The following is a 23,955-nucleotide window of genomic DNA, read 5'->3' on the forward strand; positions in this document are numbered from 1 at the left end:
ATGCTCGTCCATTTCCGGTTGTGTAGATTAAAGCGGAGGAAAACCGGAGAAAACTGGATTATGGCAGAGTCTTCAATATTTACTGTCCTCCCGTCTTTGAAACGAAACGTACATACGTTTAGATGTAATTTTATATATAGTTATGTTTATTTAATATAATTTTAAAAAGAAGCATAAACACAACGAGGGGTGTCTGTTTTATCTGTTTTTGTGACTAACGTTTCATTAGTATAACCATGGAGTATAAAATTCAATATAAATTCTCGGTATTGCATTGGACTCTATGATCGGCGGAAGTTATCGAGCATCCTTAATCCTTCACCGGAAATAACGCCGTGCATAGAGCCCATAAAAAGCCTCGAAGGAATTAATCTCGTCTTGTGCTTGTTATACTACAAAACACTACAATCTTCAATAAAAAATTACATTAGGAAAAATTAAAAATAAAATAAAAATAATAATAATAAAAAGAGAAAAAAATGAAAAAATATAAATAAACTATCACCCAACTAATAACCTTCATCCTCTCTATACCTTGCAAATATCATATTTTTACAATGCTTTTTAAACTGAGTCATACTTGGACATTGTTTAAGTACTGAACTTAATCTGTTCCACAACTTCACTCCACATATCGAAACACAAAAACTTTTTAATGTTGTACGGACACATAATTGTTTAAAGTTGCTCTCACCCCTAATATTATATCTCCCTTCTTTATCTCCCTTCTCTATTAAAAAACAGTTGTTGAATATTACCAGGGAGTAGGTTATTTTTTGCTTTATACATTATTTGTGCTGTTTGAACATAAACCAGATCAGTAAATTTCAACGTCTTGGATTTTAAAAATAATACATTTGTGTGATCTCTATAACCAGCACCATGAATCATCCTTATGGCTCTTTTTTGCAAACATAAATAAAGATAATAGTCTGCATCCGTAAGTATTACCCCAAACCTCTGCACAATAGTTTAGATATGGTAATATCAGTGCACAGTAAAGAATGTGGAGTGATTTGTAGTTCAGAACATGTTTCGCTTTGTTCAATATTGAAATACTTCTTGAAGGTTTATTGTATACATGTTTTATGTGAGATTTCCAACTTATTTTATCGTCTATTATCACCCCAAGAAACTTATTTTCATTAACCCTTTCTATGTCCACCCCATACCTGTATCCGAATTTGTATACTCTTTTTACAGTTACCAAATAACATGAAGTTAGTTTTATTAATGTTTAATGATAATTTATTTGTATCAAACCATCTTTTTAATTTATACATTTGCTGAAGTAGTAATCTCCTCTAGTTCCTGTAAATTCCCCCCAGAACAAAAAATATTTGTGTCATCCGCAAATAGCACTAGTTTCACTTATTTAAATCACATAAAGGCCCTCCAATGTAATTGAGAAGGCAGAGACCAGTGGTGCACAATTACATCATCTAAAATTATGTCATCTAAAATATGAAGTGAAACAATTCAACATAAAAGTTAAAATAACACGGTAATGACAAATAAGACCCTTCTTGGATTTATCTCTGCAATGTTAAAAATGAATGAAGCAAAAGTGAAAGCACTGACTGAATTTAAAAGTTTTGGAAAGATATCTGAGGGTCTTTCACAACAAATTCCTTTTTCTCAGAAGGGCTAAAAGCTTAATTGTTATGTCATGTACACCTCCAGTGGCTTCACTAATGATCGTTACTTTGATGATCAACAAGTTTTGTATGTATTAACATAATATGCAAATGGGGTCAACAACAACTACTAAAACAACAAAAAAAGTACCCAAGAAATGTTTACACACAAATATATTACACACAAATATATTAAAGAGACCGGTTTAGCTGTTTAAACTGCTATTTATTTTTCCTCTGTATCACCTGATGAGCATCGGTGAACATGATTTCACCAAGTACAACACGATCAAGATCAACACCAACACCTTTGTCTGCCTTGTCCCCAGAGGAAGCACCAGTGCCCTCCTTGTCCCCTTAAAATGCACCTGGGCTTGCCTCATCCCAAGAAGAAGAACCTACGTCCTCATCCCCAAAAGAAGCACCTGCGCCTGTCACCTCCCGGAGCACCCACTCAAAAGAGACCATGCCTATGGAGCTTTGGTAAATCCCTTTTATTGTAAGTTGCTGTTCAATTTGCTTAATGACCAGACTGTGTTCTCCTGGGCTCAGGAGTCTGTAGTCAAACTCGCTGTACTTTATATTGCTGGCGTGCTGTGTGATGTGTATTACGATCTTAAAGCAGAAGCAGCTGGATTAGAACTGGACTGAGCCTGGTTTCTCCCATGTTTTTTTTTTTTTTTTTTTTTTTTTTTTTTCTCCTTTCTGACACCTGATGGAGTTTGGGATCCTTGCCACTGTCACCTCTGGTTTATTTGCGGACACTTAATATTCATTAAATTTGATTGCACGTTTACTGAATTGAAGTGAATCAACTAACATAAGCTGAAAAATGACACTTGTCTTTTTAGAGCTGCTTTACAGCTGAATTTAATCATGTTTGCATCATTGATCATTAGTTTTCTGTTTATCACTGTAAAGCTGCTTCGAAACAATCAAAGAGAGAGAGAGAGAGAGAGAGAGAGAGAGAGAGAGAGAGAGAGAGAGAGAGAGAGAGAGAGAGAGAGAGAGAGAGATTGATATATTGATGCCAGTATGCCATACCAAAGACTTTGGGGCGGGCATACTTCCACTTGTTGGTTTTCTTGACTTTCTTGACTATTATTCTGAAACTAAAAGTATCAAGAAGCAAATTGGAGACCAATTATTGACTGAACAAGGTTTATTGTGGTAAAAACAGCTGTAGTAAATTATGATAGGCTTGAACACAATAGCATAATACTAAACAATAACTCCTCACTCTCAAATAAACCTCACTCTCAAAAAAGTTCTCAGTTGATGTTAGCACATTTTAAGTACACATTTTGTTTAGTTAGGAGTAAAACTTAAGAATCTGAATCCGTACTGTGTGCTCAGGTTGCTGAAGCCCTTTATTGAGTTTTCTTGATCACATGTAAGGCTATGATCTTTGATGCCAGTAGAGCCTCATTACAGGCCTGAGGGATAAAGCTGGGAGGAAGAAGAAACCCATATCGACCACGATCCTGAAGCTCAAAGGTGAAGGAATATTTTATCCCAAGATTATACGCCCAGTCATCAGAGCCTCCTGGGGCCAAATCTTGTCAAAGAAAAACAAAAGTATTAACATAACAAAGAAACAGCAAAAAACCAAGTACAGTTTTCAACAAAATATTTGTATTCTAAGAATAGTAGAAAGCTTACAAATGGTTTTTGCACCCGGACCATATTTATAGATATTCCTGTAGTATCTGCGTATTTTTGTTGAAGCTTCCTTAACAAGTTCAAACTGTCAGAAAGAAGTTATAGAAGTTTTTTTTAAAAAAAACATTCTTTTTACTTGTTTTATTTACTAGAATTTCCCACCACAAACACAAATGTTAATGCATTAACTTCATCACACACCAACTCATTGTGGTTTGGAACCTCATCATAGGAACAGGAGTAAGGAAACAGAAGCATCTGAGAGTAGGAGTGAATAGAGAGGTACAGCTTGACTGTGTCCTTATGTGAGCGCAGGAACTGGGCCACGGCCTGAGTCTCTGGTTCAGACTCTGGGAACTGACCGCAATATGTAGGATCACATGGATTACTGGAGGCACCCTTCGCTTTAGAGCAGAGTGGAAGAATTAAACCAGGAGTAATAGCAATTCAAAACAGAAATAAAATTATAACAGTGGTTTTTAATGAAGGTTTAGTATTTGGAACTCACTGCACCAGTTTGCATCAAAATTTCTGTTCAAATCGGCTCCAGCACACTCGCTGTCTTTGTTAACAGAGCGGTTTTTCCTCCACATACGATCCTTGTTGGTAAATAAGAAATGGTAAAGTTGGTCAAGATAAGATTAATGTCAAAAGGATTTTTTAGAATAAGTACTGCCCAATTTGGATCAAGAAAATGTCAGTGATAAATTCAGTTTTTCCATTTCAGAGAAATTAATAACAGACTAAAATGTATTATCATAATTCATATTACTGTTGTCCATGTATACTTGTATCCATCTGGGTTCATGACTGTCAAGACGTAAATGTCCATGTTGTTCAACATCTCTGTGATTTCAGTGTTCTGGTTGTAAAATTCTAGTGCCTGGCAAAACAAAACAAAACAGAAAAAAAATTATTAGATTTCCCATAATTGCTCTAATTTGCTCCAATTTATTGAACAATTACTGGTCATGAAAGCTTTTAAAGATGTAAATCTCAATCTGCTGTATGTCAAGGTCAAATAAAGGCACAAAACCACATAGTCAAGCAAGGTGATCCATAATAAAAATGAGAAAAACATATCCACCGAATAGAGCGGCAGGATAAGAGGGGAAACCAGGGGGTTGCTGCATGGGTTCTGTGTCACGGTTTATAAATGCATTGTTTCCTACTTGTATGTTGTGTGTGTGTGTGTGTGTGTGTGTGTGTGTGTGGGTGTGTGTTAGTGGGCGTGACTGTCATCATTCACTGATCACTGCTAATCACCTTTATATACTCACTGTTTTCAAACGTGCTGTCGCAGGGAGAGAAGTGGCCAGAATTCACCTTTGGCTAAGCACGCCCTAGAATGTAGATTGACCAATCACGGAGCAGCCAAGAACGAGGTCCCACAGAGGTCGTACCCTTTTTCACAGCGCTTCATTGACTTTCCACACAGGCGTCTTATATTTTTGGTCTCGGCAGGCTATTACCGTCGTAGTTTTATCCAAAACATTGTTAAACGTTGTGCCTCGGGCATTTGTAACACAGATACGCGTTTCCCAGAGAGGTTGGAGAGGGGTGTCCATTTTTCCCTTCCCAAAACTGAAGTAAAATCCTGACAAGTGTCGTCTTTGGAAACTGTGTGGATGTCCTCAGTCAGTTAAACCCCGCAAAGATCAACAAGCACATCTTTTTTTACTTCTAACCTTACTGTGAGTGTGAAGTTATACTAGTTAGACCGTTTTATAATGTTTTAGGTTATGTATTTCGGTTCTCATACCGGTTGTTGACACGCTAGCACATGCTGCTAATAAATACAACGTTATACTCGTGTAGTCCGTTTGCTTTTTAATAACGATTATAGAGGTGAATAGAGACCTACCCAGCTTTGCATGAGCAGTGTTGCTCCCTGATATTGTTAGTGCCAGCCTCCGTCTCGATTAGGATCTGCGGTGGTTCATTTTTTGACTGTGACTGGTAACGTTATGTTTGCCTCTATTTTGGATGCCTTGTTGTTTCTTGCGTTTCACCTGTATGTCTTGAATATAGCCTTCGAACGCATATTGCAGCCCCTACTTCTATCGGACACTTTATTTGCTGCGTTTAGTGCTTTATAAAAGTTTGATAACATTTCAGCAGGAAGAGCTGTTACAGCATAAAGCCATGCAGAGCACAGATGAAGTTTGATGGATGTAGCAACAGTAACTAAGGGGGGCGGGGCTTAGCCAAAGGTGAATTCTAGCGGATCTTCGACAAGGAAAAAGATTGGTTTCTTTTCCATTGAATTCCGAACCTTAGCGGCAGAGTGTCAATGGAACGGGAAAGCACAGTGGGACATGTTCCTGCATGGGTTGGCTGACGGTCTCCAGAGAGAGATCTACGTCCTGGACCTTCTATTATCTCTCAATGGACTTATTGAACTGGCACTGACAGTCTGAGTCTGAACATTGGCCATTATGCCTACAACTGTCCAGTAAATGGGCCATGCCAGATAGTGGGTGGGAAAAAAGACCTCATCCGCATCTACGCTCCTCCCGGTAAGACTCAGATGGTCAATCAACACCCACGATTGTCAGGCACTTCTGGACTCTAGGAGGGTAATTTCATGGACCACACATTTGCCCACAAACTTCAGGTTTCCCTCAAGCCCCTCACACACAAGATAGCTGTACACGCCCTCAATAGTCGAGAACTCCCCACCATTTCTTTCACCACGGAAGAGATCACCCTCATCACGTCAGGCAACCACTCCGAGACTATTTTTTTAATATATATACTGGACTCACCTCTTGCACCCATCGTCCTCGCGCACCCCTGGCTCATTCATCATAGCCCTAAAGTGGACATGGCAGCAAAGATCTGTTTTCGAGTGGAGTAAAGAGTGCCATGGGTCCTGTCTTAAGGCCAATTTATACTTCTGCGTCGAGGGTACGCCGTAGTGCACGGCGTTGGCTACGCACGTAGGCGACGCCGTTGTGAGCATTTATACTTCTGCGTTCAGGTCTTGGTTGCTCTGCAGTACTGCTCCGAAACGCTAGTTGGCGGCGGAGGGTTTTAATGTTCCACTGTGTTTAGATTCCTCACGGCTAGGTTACTACAAGCAATATCGACTGAAAGAGAGTGGATCATGTTGGAGTAGGAGCTTATTGAGGTGGAAAAACAGTTCACTTTAGTGAAATTACTAAAACTGAAAGGCAGAAATGACAGAAGACGTCGGAGGAGATGGTACGTGTGGAAATCATAGACAGTGGTGTAAATGCGTGAGAAGGTACGTGCGGAAATGCGTAGGAGGAAATGCGATGCTACCAAGCCGACCAATCACCGATCTTGCGGTCCGCGTCGCCGCGACGTGTAGTTACATTTTTGAAGAGGTGCGCGTCAGGCGACGGCGAAGGGTACGCGGTATGGGACGCGTCTGTGCGTATGCTACGCCGTCCCTACTGCGCGCACCCTACGCAGAAGTATAAATTGGCCTTTATGTCTGCCTGTCCATCTGTTTCTGTCTCTGTGTTTCAGGAGGAAGCAATGGATTTGTCTAACGTGCCTGTGAAGTACCTAGACCTGAAGGAGGTGTTCAGTAAGCCTTGTGCTGCTTCTCTTCATCCGCATCGTCCCTATGACTGTGCAATAGAGTTACTGCTGGTAAATCTCAGCCTAAGGGCAAGTTTTGTTTGCTTTCTGTTCCAGAGAGGGAGGCTATGGAGAAATATATTTCTGATTCTCTAGCAACGAAGTTCATCCACCCTTCCCCTCTTCAGTGGGGGCGGGGTTCTTTTTTGTGGGGAAAAAGGACGGTTCTCTGCGACCTTGTATTGTTTACCGGGGGCTGAACAGCATCACGGTAAAGAATACTTATCCTTTTCTTTACGAAGGATGAAGGAAGGATGGAAATAAAAATATACCAACACAAAATGGGCCCCAGGGGGCAGTTTGAATACTTGGTCATGCCTTTCGGTTGTCCAACTCTCCAGCGATCTTCCAGGCTCTCGTCAACGACGTGCTGCGAGATATAGTAGATCACTTCATATATGTCTACCTCGATGACATATTGATTTTTTCTTCTTCTCTCCATGAACACGTGCAGCACGTCCAACAAGTGCTTCAGAGGTTTCTAGAGAATGGGCTTTTGTCAAGGCGGAGAAATGTGAGTTTCATGCACAGTCTATTCCTTTCCAAGGGTACATCATTTGTGCGCATGGACCCTAAAGGCCTGTTCACACCGGGACGAATTGCGCGATATTCGCCGACGTTTATTGCCTCGTGACTAAACAAAGGGCGCCAATGTGAGTGTGCACACCGACGCGGAAAACGCCACGTGTAAAAGCGTCATTTTTTAAAAAACGCCTTGGGTTCGTTTTTTTAGTTTGATGCGCCGCGTCAAACACTATCTGACTAATGAGATTGGCAATTTTGCTCACATGTCTGGAGCTTCTGAAGTTACAGTAAAACACAACTTGGGGGCGCTCAAACACAAAACGGTCTTGCCGAGCACACATATATAACGGCGAAGAAGATATACGCCAAGTAGCGTCTTCACTGCCGGGAAGAAATGAGACGAGGAAGATGCAAGGCAAAATTAATGTACTGTAGAGCTGCTGGTCTCGCTGGTGTCGGAACATAAAGAACTATATGTCAAACGTGACAGCGACTACAAAAATCTTGATAAAAGAGAACTGATATGGAGTGGTATTGCAGAGCAAATGAACGCCATCTAATTGTCAGGGAATGAATTTGCATGTACACAAAAAACGCGTTGAAAAACGCTGACGAATAACGCGCGCCGATATTCGTCCCGGCCAACTTCTTTTTTTCGGTCGTTTTGATTGAAACATCAAACCCCTTTCTTTTTTTCGTGCATTTTTGACCATTCCGAACGCCCGTCTACTCCCGAGTGCATTTTACCCAAGACCCTATTTGACTCCACACTCACATGGGAGGTTGAATCAAAGGTCAAGACGGCCTTAGAAGGGGTAACGCCTCCACCCGGTTGCCCATCAAATCGTTTATTTGTGCCGGAGGGATTACGGTCGGATGTGGGGGGCATTGTTCCAACGTGGCTTGTCATCCAGGAGTCAGTCGCACTAGTTTTTTGGTCTAGTCGTTTAACACAGTCCTGTTTTGACTGTGGTGGACCGGTTCTCATTGGCGGCCCATTTTATTCCCTTGCCCAAATTACCGTCAGCCGAGGAGACAATGTTGACAGTCGTAGACCACGTCTTCCGTTTACATGGCCTCCCAGTGGATGTGGTCTCTGACAGGGGAGCCCAGTTTGTGTCCAAATTTTGGCAAAAATTTTGTAAGTTACTGGGAGTGACTGTCAGTCTGTCCTCAGGGTTTCATCCCCAGAGCAATGGCCAAATCGAAAGAGCCAACCAAGATTTGGAAAGAGTGTGTTGTGTCCTGTTAATAACTGTTAGTGAACACAGAGGGCGCTAGTGAGGAGACAGGGTGAGTTGGTGAAAGAGAAAACGGAGAAGAAGAATAAAGTTGTATACAGTGGATTACATGTCTCTCGGCTCGTGTCTAAATACTTGACAAAATACCACATCTTTGGCGACGAGGATGGCTATTAATGTGCCTTTACCTACACCATGCCTTGCCCAGGCGAACCTGCTATTCCCTTCCCTACATGGCTGAAAATGTTCGAGAACTATATGTTAGTAATCGATGCCGACGGGGAAAAGTGCCTTGCGGTAATGTTGCGTGTTGTGCCTTGTGTTTTTCTGCTGGCTGTACAAATAATTGCCCTCCGGGGACAATAAAGTAACCTTAACTTAAAGTGGCCAGAGGCAAGAAATCGTGATGTTCTTCTCCATGCACTTGGCACCGAGGGGCAACGACTGTTTTACGCACTACCAGATACAGGTACTACATATGCTACTGCAGTGGAGGGACTCAGAAATCATTTTGTTCCTAAAGTAAATGTGATTGCGGAACGTCACAAATTTCGCCAGAGGGCACAGCGACCAGATGAGTCGATAAATCAGTATCTAGCTGCATTGCGAGAACTGGCTGCACTGTGTGAGTTTGGTGATATGGAGGAGCAAATGCTTCGAGATCAACTGATAGAGCTTGTTGCCAATACAAGCGTACGAGACAGGCTTTTGTTAGAAGCGGATCTGACGCTGGCTAAAGCTACTACGCTGGCTCTGCAGATTGAGGCGGGACTACGTAACGCGAGCGTTCTCTCCGACAGTACCGCGAATGCCGCGACCTCAACGGCGGTTACTACTGCGCCGGTGAGGGCCATACATAAACAGCATAGGAAGGCCCGACAAAAAGAACAAAAGACACCTCCTTCATCAATGGCGCCTACCACTAAGGTAGCGATCCACCAGCGAGTACGCGTCTCCTCTCGTTTTGGTCTGGAAGAAGAATGGAGACCTGCGTGTGTGTACCGACTTCCGTTGGCTGAACAGGAGAACGCTGAAGGACGCGCACCCTCTTCCTCACCAAGCGGATTGCTTGGCAGCACTTGCCGGTAATGCCCTATTTAGCACGATGGATTTGACATCGGGATTTTATAATATGCCACTACATGAGGAGGACCGCAAGTTTACTGCCTTTACTACGCCAATGGGCCTTTTCGAATACAATCGATTACCCCAAGGTCTCAGTCCTGGCAGCTTCATGAGAATGATGACCAACATATTCGGGGATGAAAACTTTCTCAGTCTTCTGTGTTATCTAGACGATTTGATTGTCTTCGGCCCAGATGAGAAAACCGCTATTGATCGCTTGGAGATGGTGTTTGGCAGGCTTCGCACACACAATCTTAAGCTGGCTCCAAAGAAGTGTCACCTGATGAGGAAATCAGTGAAGTTCCTTGGGCATATGATTGATCAGACGGGTGTCTCTACAGACCCAAGTAAAGTTGAAAGCATCTCTAAGATAAACAGTTTAGATTTGATGGAGCTTGATGGGACAACTCCTTCTCAGAAGAAGATAAGATCATTTTTGGGAATGGTGAATTACTACCAGCACTTTGTTCCAAACTATTCTGCCATAGCCAAGCCACTTTTTAATCTTCTGAAGGGTCAAAAGACGGCAAGAAATCTGAGGAAGCTGGGTCATGCTCGTCAGAGCAGGAAGCTGAAATCTAGTGACTGGACACAAGCGCAGGACCAGGCAGTCGAGCGGCTGAAAACAGCATTGGTTGAGAGCGTTGTTCTTGCCCATCCAGATTTTGATCGCCCTTTCATACTGGCAACAGATGCCTCCTTAGACGGTATTGGAGCTGTGCTCTCTCAGGTCACAGAGGGGGAGACAAAAGCCAGGCCTGTAGCCTTCGCCAGTAAGTCCCTTTCTCGGTCGCAGCAAAATTATCCAGCACATCGATTGGAGTTTTTGGCCTTAAAATGGTCAGTATGTGATAAATTCAGTCATTGGCTCAAAGGACATGAATTCACTATCTTGACTGACAATAATCCTTTGGCTCATATATTTACAAAACCCAAACTTGATTGCTGCGAACAACGCTGGGTGGCTAAGTTGGCTAGCTACAACTTTGACATAAAGTATGTGCCTGGTCCCCACAACATAGTCGCTGATGCCCTGAGCAGGGTTCCATTTGTCAAAACTGGTGTCACGCAGAGACTGCTTAAAGAGCCATATGGAGCACTACTGGGTGGTTCCAAAGGGATGTCTACAGATTCTGTGCAGGATGCATTCAGACGTTCCTGTGATTCAGATAGGAGGCCGAGTGTCATTAATCTAGGCCAGTCATGCAGTCCAGACATAAAGCAGATCAAAGAGCTTCTAACTGTCTCAAATGCAGATGTCTCTGCCATATTGGACTCACATGTTGAGTGGAACATCGGTGCCAGAGCAATGTCTGTCATTGATCACTTACCTCAGTTGATGTCAGAAGGGCAAGACACATTGCCAACATATTCAGAACAGGAGCTGCGTGAAAAACAGCTCACAGACAAAATTTTGTCAAGAGTCTTGTATTATGTTGAACGTCAGCGTAGGCCTTCAAGAAGAGAGAGGTCAAAGGAATCAATGTGTGTTCTTCGATACCTGAGGTACTGGGAGAAATTTGTTGTCAGAAGTGGTATCTTGTACAGAGTGTCCTGTGACCAACTATCAAGGAAGAAACGCTTTCAGTTTGTGGTCCCGGAGTCTTTAGTGAGTGTGATCTTGAAAGGAATCCATGACGACTGTGGTCACCAAGGTCAATCACGGAGTATGAGCCTTGCAAGGCAGCGCTTCTTTTGGCTGAACATGGAGCGAAATGTGAGGGATTATGTGCGCTTGTGTCACCGCTGCACTGTGAGCAAAACCATTGATCCTTCTGGCAGAGCACCCCGGAGAACATTTCAACAAGTAGACCATTAGAGCTTGTCTGCATAGACTTCTGGTCAGCTGAAGACTCTACTAACAAGTCGGTTGACGTTTTAGTGATAACTGATCACTTTACGAGACTAGCACAAGCCTTTGTGTGTAGAGATCAATCTGCCAAACAGGTGGCCAGGATAATTTGGGACAGGTATTTTTGCATCTACGGCCTGCCAGAACGCATCCATAGCGACCAGGGTCCGAGTTTTGAAAGTAAATTAATCCGAGAGCTTCTAAGGGTCTCTGGAGTGAACAAGTCGCACACAACACCGTATCACCCTATGGGTAATGGAAGTGTGGAGCGCTTTAATAGAACCCTTGGAAATATGATTCGGGCTTTGTCACCAGATGTGAAGAGAGATTGGCCGAGACGGTTGCAGACACTGACATTTCTGTATAATTGCACAATCCATGAGACGACAGGATATGCCCCTTTTTATCTGATGTTCGGGCGTGTACCCCGTCTGCCCATAGACATTCTGTTTCGCTCTGTCTTGAATGATCCAGATGTGACCTGCTGTGACAAGTTTGTTTCCACTCTGGTCAAAGATTTGAAAGAAGCATTACAAATTGCACAAGAGCATGCAATGAAAGAACAGAAAAGACATGCAGAGTTGTACAACCGAAGGGTAAAAGGACTACTCATCGAAAAAGGTGACCAGGTGCTCTTGGCGAATAAAACTGAAAGGGGTAAAAAGAAGGTTGCTGACAGGTGGGAGTCAACTGTTTACACTGTTGTGGATTGTAAGCCAGACGCTCATATTTACAGGATCCGTAATCCAGCCACAGGTCAGGAAAAAGTGGTGCATCGAAACTTGCTGATGTTGGTGAATTTCTTACCAGTGAACGTTGAGCACCCTCAGTCTGATCAACTTTCTGGTGTATCCACTTCTTGCCAGAGGTCATCTTCAGTCCTGTCATTGTGTGCAGTGGAGGATGAGTCTTTAGGAGGAGATGCGGTTGTATCTGAGCACACAGAGGATAGCTACAGCAGTGTTGCAATGGATGACTCGGTGATGTCAAGAGGCAAAGCAACAGCCTCATGTGATTATGCTGATGTCAATTGTGAAGATGGTTCTATGTCAGTTCAGGAATCTGATGCCAGAAACAGAAAGTTAAGCTGGGTTTCGGGGCTGCATGAGGGATCACATGAGTCTGAACAAACTCCAAGTGGAGTTCTGGTAGATCCTGTAGCTGAGGCCTTCCTTTCTGCACCAAAAAGCCATGTATCTGACATGTCAAGAGATGTAAGAACATCTGTTTCTGATGGAGACACAAGCGGCGGTTCAGATTCACATGAATCTGGTTCTGAGACTGTCCTGTCTGCCCAGCCACCCTCTCAAACTCTTACCAACTGTTACGACCCGTAAGGTCTGTGTGTGTGTTGGGGTGGTTGTGGGTGTGTTCTTTTTCGCCTGCAGGGGAATACCCGTGTCCAGAGCCTGACGTCATGGGAAATCCCGCAGCTGGAACTGATCCGCGGAAATTAGGGAGACGAATAAAGGGAGCCAGTGAAGCGCTCTCACACTCTCTCTCACTCATTTCCTTGGTGGCCCGCATCCCTCCGGTGTGAACTACTGCGTGAATTACTGCATGAACTACTGTGTGAACGGCTACGTGGACAACTGTGTGAACTACTGCGTGAGCTGCTGTGTGAGTTTATGGTGCGGACAACGGCGGGACGTGATCCGCCAGGTGCTTGGTCTTCAATCCACTTCACACCGTGCGTCCGGTTACCTTGGTGAAGCAGCTGGAAGTCGGCGGGGTGAGCGGCCGGCGGTGGGGTTTTCCCGAGTGTGCTGTAACGCGGTGGAGAGCCGTGGGGACTGTTTGTTGTGTTGCATACCTCATTTTTGAATGCTATATTAATGGATTTATGACACACCTCCTGTCTTTTAGATGGGAGTTTATTTCCTTCTTGTTTGAAATAAATACGTGAATCTGACACATGTTTTGGGTCATCCTTGGTGCTCCAGAAATAACATATCTCGGACGAGCCCCCACTCTTGTTACGTCCCTGGTATGTCTAGGGATAGGACGAACAAAATAAATATTTATTCCAGGTGGGAAAACCAAGGATGACCCAAAACATGTGTCAGATTCACGTATTTATTTCAAACAAGAAGAAAAATAAACTCCCATCTAAAAGACAGGAGGTGTGTCATAAATCCATTAATATTGCATTCAAAAATGAGGTATGCAACACAACAAACAGTCCCCACGGCTCTCCACCGCGTTACAGCACACTCGGGAAAACCCCACCGCCGGCCGCTCACCCCGCCGACTTCCAGCTGCTTCACCAAGGTAACCGGACGCACGGTGTGAAGTGGATTGAAGACCAAGCACCTGGCGGATCACGTCCCGCCGTTGTCCGCACCATAAACTCACACAGCAGCTCACGCAGTAGTTCACACAGTTGTCCACGTAGCCGTTCACACAGTAGTTCATGCAGTAATTCACGCAGTAGTTCACACCGGAGGGATGCGGGCCACCAAGGAAATGAGTGAGAGAGAGTGTGAGAGCGCTTCACTGGCTCCCTTTATTCGTCTCCCTAATTTCCGCGGATCAGTTCCAGCTGCGGGATTTCCCATGACGTCAGGCTCTGGACACGGGTATTCCCCTGCAGGCGAAAAAGAACACACCCACAACCACCCCAACACACACACAGACCTTACACCAACACAAACGTAGCTGACACTGAGAATGTACCGCAAAGTTCTAGTTCAGTCACACAGGTTAGGACACGTTTTGGTCGGGTCGTTAGACCTGTTGAAAGATTAATACATGTAATGTCTACACAGGCTGTGGTTCAGGATACAAAACACAATGTTCAAGCTGTTTGCAAGTCAGTGTTAAGGGCTTTCTCTATTTAGAACAATACTGCTAGTTTCGTGCCTGTTGGGATATCGTCTAAAATAGTGTTACGGCTGTTTTATAGTCTAAAAGCAGTAGTTCAGATAAGCACATACCTTTAGAAATGGGTTGCCTTCACATCTTTGAGTACACCTTGTGTATCTCTTAAAAAAAAAGAGAGAATTCTTAAATTTGTTTTTGTATTTAATGGTGAATGAAGTATGGAAGGATATTGTGGAATGTATGTAGATGTTCTGATGTCAGAAGCTGGTGAGAGAGCTTAGCGCTACTCTCTCATCACTTCGTCCTTAAGGGATAATTGTTTTTTTTTTTACTTTCCTTCTAAAGGAGTTCCTTTCGTATTGTGATGTTTATTATTGTGTATTATTGTGAAAGAAAAGTGCCCCGTTGTTGAACACTCCCTGTGGGGGTGGATGTAACAATTCAGTGGGGGTGGATGTAACAGGGTTAAAAAGAACCTTTGATTTAAAGTTTTGTGTGAATTTCATAAAATAAGGCATTTGGGTGTATTTATTGGTGTTAGAAGGCTCCCCTCCTGTGGCTATTAATGGTACTGCAGATATTTGATTTTGTCGCTCTTCTCTTGCCGTACCACAGCAGATTCAAGTGTCGACGCTGTGGGTATGTATGGTTTTTCATGCTCTGACGCATTAACAAATTAATTGTGAAAATTATGCTTTTCAAGTGAATCTTTTTGACTTAATACATTTCATACATATACTGTATGTGAACATATGGATAATGCATTTTGCACTTTAACACTGTTGTTGAGAGTTTTATAAGATGTATTGAATTTACATGTGTGTCACATGTGCGAGCACGCATTCATTTCTCGTGATTATTGCGCCTGTCTTAACTATCTGACGATTTTTTTGTGTTATGAGTTAATTGAATGTGTAATCTTTATCTTTCTAGTCCATATGAATGTCTGCAGTCTGTCATCAGCCACAATGTAACTTTTCTTTCTTGTTGTTTCCAAAAAAGGTATGTTGCTTTGGTGTTTATTCTATTAACAAATGTTATTTGACAATTAATGAAGATTTACTGATGTTGTCTGCAATTAACTATTCTGCACATTTACATTGGTGTGCTTATTACGAGTATTATGTTAAGTTTTTCACATTGTATATCAATACTATGTGTTTAATGTGAATAATACTAGTTCAAAGCAGATTCAAATGTCAAAGCTGTGGTCCATATGAATGTCTGCAGTCTGTCATCAGCCACAATGTAACTTTTCTTTCTTGTTGTTTCCAAAAAAGATAAATTGAAGCTGAACCCCATTTGTGAGTGTCCTTTCACATCCGTTACACAGGCACACACACACACACACACACACAAACACAGAGAGAGATTAGATCAAAGGATGGAGTTCTTAGCCTGGCTGCGCCCTCCTACGCACTTCCGCTCAATTTCATTTTACTTACATCTGGGATCGCTCCATATCCTAGGTTTCCAGAAATCAATTTTTTGTAGGACCAATCAGCGAATAGAGGGAGTGGCTGAGAAAGATGACGTTGATGTAAGCGCGTCAGTTTGAGTTCAGTAATGGCAGCAGAGAAAGACGTGAGAAAAGCTATTCGGTCCGTTGTTGGAAAAGAAACTGCCGAATATACAGAATTTAAAGCCGGATTGTTATCGTCTCACCTCTTGTTGCACAACTGAGGACCAAGTGAAGGAGGCAGAAAGTTTGGATGTTTGTGCTGGGCAGCTCGTGCACGATGACCGTGACATTTTGGACGGACGGTTTAGCCTGGTATTCGCGGTGTTCGGAAGCCCCGAGTCCTGGCTGCTAAACTATTGTTGAAGATCCGCTCAGGAGTCACGTCAGTCGCTCATATTCCCAACTGTATATTTACTGATTCTTGTGATGAATAGAACATTTTGAGCCCCTTTGTGCACTTGTGCAGGAGGTTGGTGTGTCAGTTTTACATGTAAATCATACAAATTGGTTGTGATTTTTTTTTTAAATAATTGTCATAAATAAAAATGTGAAAAACCATACTTTAAAGATATTTGATTTTCAGTTTTAGATGGCAATGGTTGATTTTTTTTACTAAAAAAACTAAATGCCACATAAAAATGTACAAACACATACTTTGAAGACCATAATTAGGGTAATTAAGAAACAATAAGATGTAATATGAAAAATTGTTGTTTATTACACAAGACAAGACTGATCATTCACTGTAACAGCTAGCTGCTACAGCTTTTGCGGCAGATCAGAAAACGACCACAGTGGCGTATTTGTAATGATTAGACACAGCTTCCACCGTTGAATGAATATATCACTGTCCTTCATGTCAAATATACATTTCGAATTAATAATTGTTCCTAGATTAACAAAACCTGCGGCGCTCGTTGACTGAAATCCTATTGTTAACATAATCCTCTGATCATTCGGACTTATCCACAAGTTTCCGAGGAGCGCTCCTGTAAAAAATAAAGTGGGTGAAACTTCCGGTGACGCGGCGGAAGTAGCATTCCAATGGTATTTTGTGTGTTAGTTAGCCAAGAGGCTAGCTGTTTTTCGGAGAATTATTTTACTCTTTAAAGACGTCGTTACAGAGCTCAGGGACAACATGTGCTGTTCGCGGTTGTATGTATAACCGGACTAAACTAATTCAGTGGCTTAAACGTGATTGTTTTGAGCTGAAAACGAAATCAGAGTGATCCTGCCAGAGCCCGCCTCTGATCCTGCCAACGACTGTAGTTTCCATCACCTCCCACAAGACGACAAATCTTTCTGTGTACATTTGTTTAAATTCTTAATATTCTATAAACTCTATCAGCATGTGTTTGGCTGTTCGCTACTGATGTTACACCTAAACTCAGGATCAAAACATGTGTTGACAGAATACCAAATGTGCCAGTTAATGTATTCAAGTAGCACATTCATTTATAATTTTGAATAAACTCCAAAGCACAATGACTAAGTGTGTGTTTTTTATTTTAATTGTTTGTCAGCTCACACAACTGTCTGTCACCATGCCTTGATGAGTATTGATTATTAATAATGTTATTATAGTACTCCCAATCAACTACTGCGGAGGGTAAAGGTACTGTTATTTCACCCTTTTGAATTTCGTTGAGGTTGTGTTCCCACATCGTTAGCTAGTTTGGATCGCTATAACTTGAATGACCGTCAACTGTTGAATGAACGAGTGTCAAGCATGTCAAATCGCGTTTTGTTTACTTCGAACCGGAAGTCGCGCCCACTTTTGACGCAAGGCCTCATGGGGTGTAGGAAACTTGTGGATTGTTTTCAGCCATTTCGGCGCGTGACATACGTCACTCACGACACCCCGTTAGCGATTGGCTATGGCAGATCGTGAGTGACTTTGGGCAGATCCAATAGATTTGAACTTTAATAGTGAACCCGCCTACAAGGAAGGAAACATTTCTCAATGGAGCGGTTCCAGACTCTATGTGGAAATGAAATGAACTAGAGTCTGGTTGAACCAGGCTATGGAGTTCTACCCTAGTAACCTCCAGGCCTAATGCAGCACCTGTGCCAATTTTGAGTTACTGTTCTTAGAATGGCCTATGTAAATAGTATGCAAATAATTTAAATATATGTTATGACTGAAAGAATTGTATTTTTATTAAGTTAGAATAAGAATTAAACATTGGGTAACAAAATGCTTTCCATTTGTTCTCTTTCCAATGCAATGTTCAGATTTGATTGTATAATAAACTTCAAATTACCATCTAAACCAACCAAACAATAAAAAACAAGACAAAAATAGTCTTTGAGAATCTGTTTTTATATTTTAAAAATCAACAACCTGAAAAACAATTGGTATTTGCAAAAATCACTAGAATCCCCAAGCCTTTCTACAGAGAGCTGTACTGTATCCACTAATCCACTATAGTGGTAAAAATGTGCTATTGCGTGATAAAAATGCTCAGTGTGTCTACCAGATGACATCTATCTTTTTTCAAAAATTGCTTTCATGAGGCCTAGGCTTCACTCTAAAATGTAATACAGCTTTGATAAAAAAAAATAAAAAAATAAAAAATTCTATTATGTTCAATGGGAAAAAATGGGTCATAATTATTGCATAAATATTATGTATAAATCATAAAATTATTTCAAAACACCAAAAAAGAAAAGAAAATTTTTTTATAAAAAACAAGTAAAAAAAAAAATATGATTTTTTTTTTTAAAAATATGAATCCTGCCCTTTGGGTCCATTTGGACCCGAACACCCCAAGTGTGACTCTGAAACGAACAACCCCAGAGGGTTAATCATGATGGGCGTTCTACTAGAGGCTCATTCATAGTGGTAAAGTCGGGCACTGCTCTATTAGGACTAGATCTATTTGTGGCATTGCATGCGTATTGAGGGCACAAAAGTCGTTACAGCTGACAGCTCGGAGGATCCTATTGCACAGAGGGCACCTACTGTACCAATCACAATACCACAGATGGCACCTGAGATCCAGGTACAGGAAATCGGCTGTGCAAAGGGATTTGTGCACAAAATTCAACTCAAACCAGAGGCTGTGCCAATGCAACAAAATCTCAGGAGACTTCCCTTCTCAGTGAGGCAGGTCGTGAGTGAGTAGCTCAAAGATCTACAGGAAAAGGGCGTCATAGAACGCATCGATGCATCTCCATGGGTCTCTCCAATAGTGGTTACGCGAAAAAAAGACGTAGGAAAACTGCGCATGTGTGTTGACCTCAGAGAACCTAACAAAGCCATTGTAAGTGACTGTTACCCGTTACCACACATGGACGAGCTATTCTCTGAACTTAGAGGAGCCACAGTCGTTTCTACCATTGACCTGGCCTCCGCCTACCACCAAATGTTACTGCACCCAGACAGCCGTGATATAACTGCATTTATCACACATGATGGTCTTTTCCGTTTCCGTCGGGTCCCATTTGGCCTTGCTTCAGCTCCATCAGCTTTCCAGAAGATGATGACGACCATACTAGCAGGCATACCAGGAGTACAGGCATGCTTAGATGAGGTGATTTGCTACGGAACCACTCAACAGCAGCATGATGCCAACCTACAGAGGGTGCTGCATGCCTTGAACGAGGCAGGACTTAAATTAAACATGCAGAAGTGCAAACTTAACCAGACTTCCTTGCGGTTTCTAGGCCACACCATATCCAAAGAAGGGCTTCACCCAGATCAAGATCAGATCAAAGCTGTGGCCAATGCACCTGCCCCACATGACACACCCTCGCTGCGATCCTTTCTGGGCCTGGCATCATGGTACAGTAAATTTATTCCTGATTTTTCTACCATTGTTGAACCACTTCGTCAAACACTCAGAGAGTCAACAGAGCGGCAGTTCAACTGGACGGCTGAGGCAGAGCATAGTTTCACAGACATTAAGAGACTGATTATTGGTAGCCCTGCCCTAGCACTATATGACCCTGAACTGCCTACATATGTAACTACAGATGCCTCTGATTATGGGCTAGGTGGTGTACTAAGCCAATTTCCTTCAGATAACACAGAGAGAGTCGTGGCGTTTGCATCCAGAACACTTTCTCCGGCTGAAAGAAAATATTCCACTGTGGAACATGAAGCACTGGCATGCGTGTGGGCAGTAGAAAAGTGGAGAACATATCTATGCATCACTTTGTGTTACGCACAGACCATCAAGCACTTACTACCCTGCTCACATTCAGGGGTACTGGCCGGGCTGGATTGCGAATTGCAAGGCGAATTGCAAGACTACTTCCACTAGCCACCACAGGAGAAGATGAAGTAGAACCGGACATAGTAGCGACCGTTTTCATGGAGTCTTTGCATGCCATATCCTTGTCGGAGTTCACCGCCGCATGTGACTCTTGTCCGGAACTGACTCAATTGCGACAGCAAATATAGAAAGGCTGGCCAAAATGCAGAAAGAACGTAAGAAACGAGCTGATTTCATACCTCAATGTACGAGAAGAACTGGCTGTAGACAAAGCACTTGTCATGAGAGGTACTGACCGGTTGATTGTGCCCACATCACTGCGATCCAAAGTGGTAGACTTGGCACATGAGGGGCACCAGGGAGTGATACACACTAAACAGAGACTGCGAGAACTGTATTGGTGGCCACAAATGGAAAAATACTGTATGTACAGAGTAAGATTGCTTCCTGTGTGTCATGCCAATACAATGACAAAACAGTGAAGACTGCACCTGCACCACTTACACCCGTCAAATTGGGAAAAGGTGGCCATTGACATAACCGGTCCTTTTGAACGTGCTACATGGGATTGTCGTTATGGTATCACTCTCACAGACTACTACAGCAAATGGCCAGAAGTGGCATTCGCCTCTACAGTCACAACAGAGGTGATTAGCTACAGTGTTCAGTCGTGAAGGAAATCCGACCTACCTAGTCTCTGACAATGGATGTCAATTCACTTCTCACGAATTTGCAAACATTCTGAGAGAGAGAGAGAGATAAAGCACCTGCGCTCCAGCGTCTACTATCCAAGAACCAATGGAGCGATTGAGAGATTCAATAGGGTATTAAAAGAGTGTCTCCAGACGGCAGAAAGAGCACACAAGCCGTGGAAACAAACAGTGATAGAATTCTTACAGATTTACCGAGCTACACCGCACGCTACTACAGGAGCGACTCCATTTGAGTTGCTGAGAAATAGGAAGATGTGCACTAAACTGAATATCTTTACTTTCTCACACAAAATTACATCACACAAGCAAGTCAAAGAAACTGTAAAACAAAATCAACAAAACAGTAAGGAGTATACAGACAAAAAGCGAGGAGCAAAAGTGCCCACCTTCAAAGTGAATGATGTTGTGCGAGTCAGGAAACGGGAACACGTTTACAAGGGGTCTTCCATATACACGAACCTCTGACGGTCATAAAGAAGGTTGGACCAGGTACTACTACTTATCTTCTCAGCGATGGTCGGAAATGGAATGCCTCAAAACTGGCGCGTCTCCCAAAGGAGGCTCTAGCTTGCACCAGTGAGAACAATGAGACTACACTGGATGGTCTCACCGTGACAGAGAATGTGCATGTTGAGCAAGAATCAGGCCCTAGACGCACACTCAGAGTCCGTAACCCACCTGGGTGGTTAAAAGACTTTGAGAGATGAATACTGAAGTGTGAACTGTGCAAATTGAAATATATATATCAGATTGTTTTACACATACTGTTCTGTGATATGTGAAAATGTCATACTGTTTTGAGGTCTGAGTTATAATTGCTAATAGCAGAATAACCTTAATTCCTGTTAAATTTAGGTTTTCGGGTGCAATCCTTAATGTAAGGGTTATTTTACAGCGGTTGCGGGTACCCTGTTTAAGTGACTAATTGGCTTTATGCACAGCTAACACAGTCTCATCCCAAAAAGTCATATAACTGACGTTTTGGGACGTCTTTTGACCATACGTCAATATCCGCCTTTTTAGGGCCCCCTTAAACGTCGGTAGATGGCGATCCCGGGCCGTCATACAACTGACGCTTTACCTTTAACGTCAGTTAGGTGACGGGTTAGGTTTAGGGTTAAGTTTAGGTATGGGGTAGAGTTAGGATCCCATAACCTCATCTACCGACGTTTAAGGGGGCCCTAAAAAGGCGAATATTAACGTATGGTCAAAAGACGTCCCAAAACGTCAGTTATATGACGATTTGGGATGAGACCGGGTTGGCACAGCTGCACTACTTCCTGAACTTAAAGATGAACTGAACTGAAAAATATCGACGTTGAAAACGTGTTGTTTATGACAATTAAAAGTAAATTACACTAAACATTTTTTAAAAATATATATTAATATAGCTTTTTTAAGCAACGCAAAATTGCGCTTGTTAGCGCTGGCAGTTCCGATGACGGCATGGTAGGACCCGCGGAGCGCCATAGACAACAGCTGTAGGTCCTGTATACACAGACGAAAATGAGCACTTTTAACGGCATGGATTACGCATTTGAGCCCGTGAGGGACAGGCCGGTAGTGTCTAACTACCACCACATGGAGGACGATCAGTTTCAGGCTTCACTTGCAGTACAGGATCGTTTGGGGGAAAGTGACTGTGGGCGCGAGCGCTGTGGAGCAGACACTGCACGGAGACGATCTGTTGCAGAGAGGTCAACATGGACATTTATTGATTGGCGAAAAATGCATCACCATGCACCGTTCATTTCGGATGCTGTTCGGTGAGAGAAAGGAAGGAGAATCCCATCCTTTACAGTGAACTATACATCACGGATCTTTTCCCCCTCACCCGAATATCAAGGATTCGAGTAACGTTAACGTGATGCATTGAACTTGTAACTTGTGTAAATAAAACATTTCATGCATTGTCAGACGTTTCATGTACTCATTGACGAAAGTACACATCTCTAAATAGTGTGTCGCTAAAAAATCTGTTTCCTCAGCCATGTCAGCTAGCCTCAGACTGTTTACAAGCTACGGCTGTTCTGCTGGTGCGGGTAGGCAACGGAGTGGCTTACCATGCCAGTGACGTAGTCGAATGTTGAAATCCAACATGGCGGCGCCCGTGTAACAAAAACAACACTTTCAATGTACCATTTTATCCCTTTTAACAAATTCTGCCATTTTAAAAATTGTACCAATGAGAATAAATAAAATACATCTGTTATATCACCTTTTCTCAAATTTCAGTTTAGTTCATCTTTAAGCCAGCTCCCTTGTTTCCTGTCTGCCATTATTGGCCAAGCTTGATTAATTCAGGTGTGTCTGATTATTGTTGCCGTGACTACTGAGGTCAGGCACACCTGAACTAATCAATTTGGCCAATAATGGCAGACAAGAAACAAGGGAGCTGGCTTAAGTTCAGGAAGTAGTGCAGCTGTGCATAAAGTCAATTCCTTTAAGAAAATGGGAAATGTTGTGTCCTGTTAATAACTGTTAGTGAACACAGAGGGCGCTAGTGAGGAGACAGGGTGAGTTGGTGGAAGATAAAAAGGAGAAGAAGAATAAAGTTGTGTACAGTGGATTACATGTCTCTCGGCTCATGTCTAAATACTTGACAAAATACCACAGAGTGTTGTGATGTTTGGTCTCAAACAATCCTTCCTCATGGAGCCAACAACTGTCTATGGTGGAGTACGCAAAAAATGCATTACCAGTGTCATCCACGGGCCTATTTCCGTTTGAGTGTTTGACCAGCCCCCTATTTTTCCCAGTCTGGAATCCGAGGTTGCAGCCCCCTCCGCTCACACCTTTGTCTAGTGGTGTCACCGCCCATGAGACTCTACTCCAGGTGGGGGCACGCACCATTTTTTCATGACACATGGGGGAGCCACAATTAAAAAAAAAATCCTCTGCACCACGAAGCAGTTTTCTATTATCTATCACATGGGTCTCCAAAACGTCTATCACATGGGTCTCCACCAGCTTGTGGCTTGATTCAACATGACATCATGACTTTTGCGTAAACATACACGCCACTTTCGAGTCAGGTGGCGTGTTATCTCTACGCATTTTGAGCTATCCGCGTGTATCCATGT

The 23,955-nt window shown here is 42.7% G+C and overlaps 1 protein-coding gene across 1 annotated transcript in view; it reads right to left on the reverse strand.

Annotated features, from left to right (window-relative positions):
* Positions 1–2,781: 2,781 nt before the first annotated feature.
* cpb2 (carboxypeptidase B2 (plasma)) overlaps positions 2,782–23,955 on the reverse strand; it is a 37,770-nt gene continuing 16,596 nt past the window's right edge. Inside the window, exons 7-11 of the mRNA XM_039672361.2 lie at positions 4,072–4,182; positions 3,808–3,898; positions 3,501–3,703; positions 3,300–3,384; positions 2,782–3,195 (exon numbers count right to left, since the gene is read on the reverse strand). Of these exons, the coding sequence (XP_039528295.1) occupies positions 3,008–3,195; positions 3,300–3,384; positions 3,501–3,703; positions 3,808–3,898; positions 4,072–4,182 (678 nt within the window). The 3' untranslated portion in view covers positions 2,782–3,007. The remainder of the gene's footprint in view (positions 3,196–3,299; positions 3,385–3,500; positions 3,704–3,807; positions 3,899–4,071; positions 4,183–23,955) is intronic.

The sequence above is a fragment of the Pimephales promelas genome, chromosome 6, assembly GCF_988280905.1.
Source record: "Pimephales promelas chromosome 6, fPimPro1.hap1.1, whole genome shotgun sequence".
Taxonomy (NCBI): Eukaryota; Metazoa; Chordata; class Actinopteri; order Cypriniformes; family Leuciscidae; genus Pimephales; species Pimephales promelas.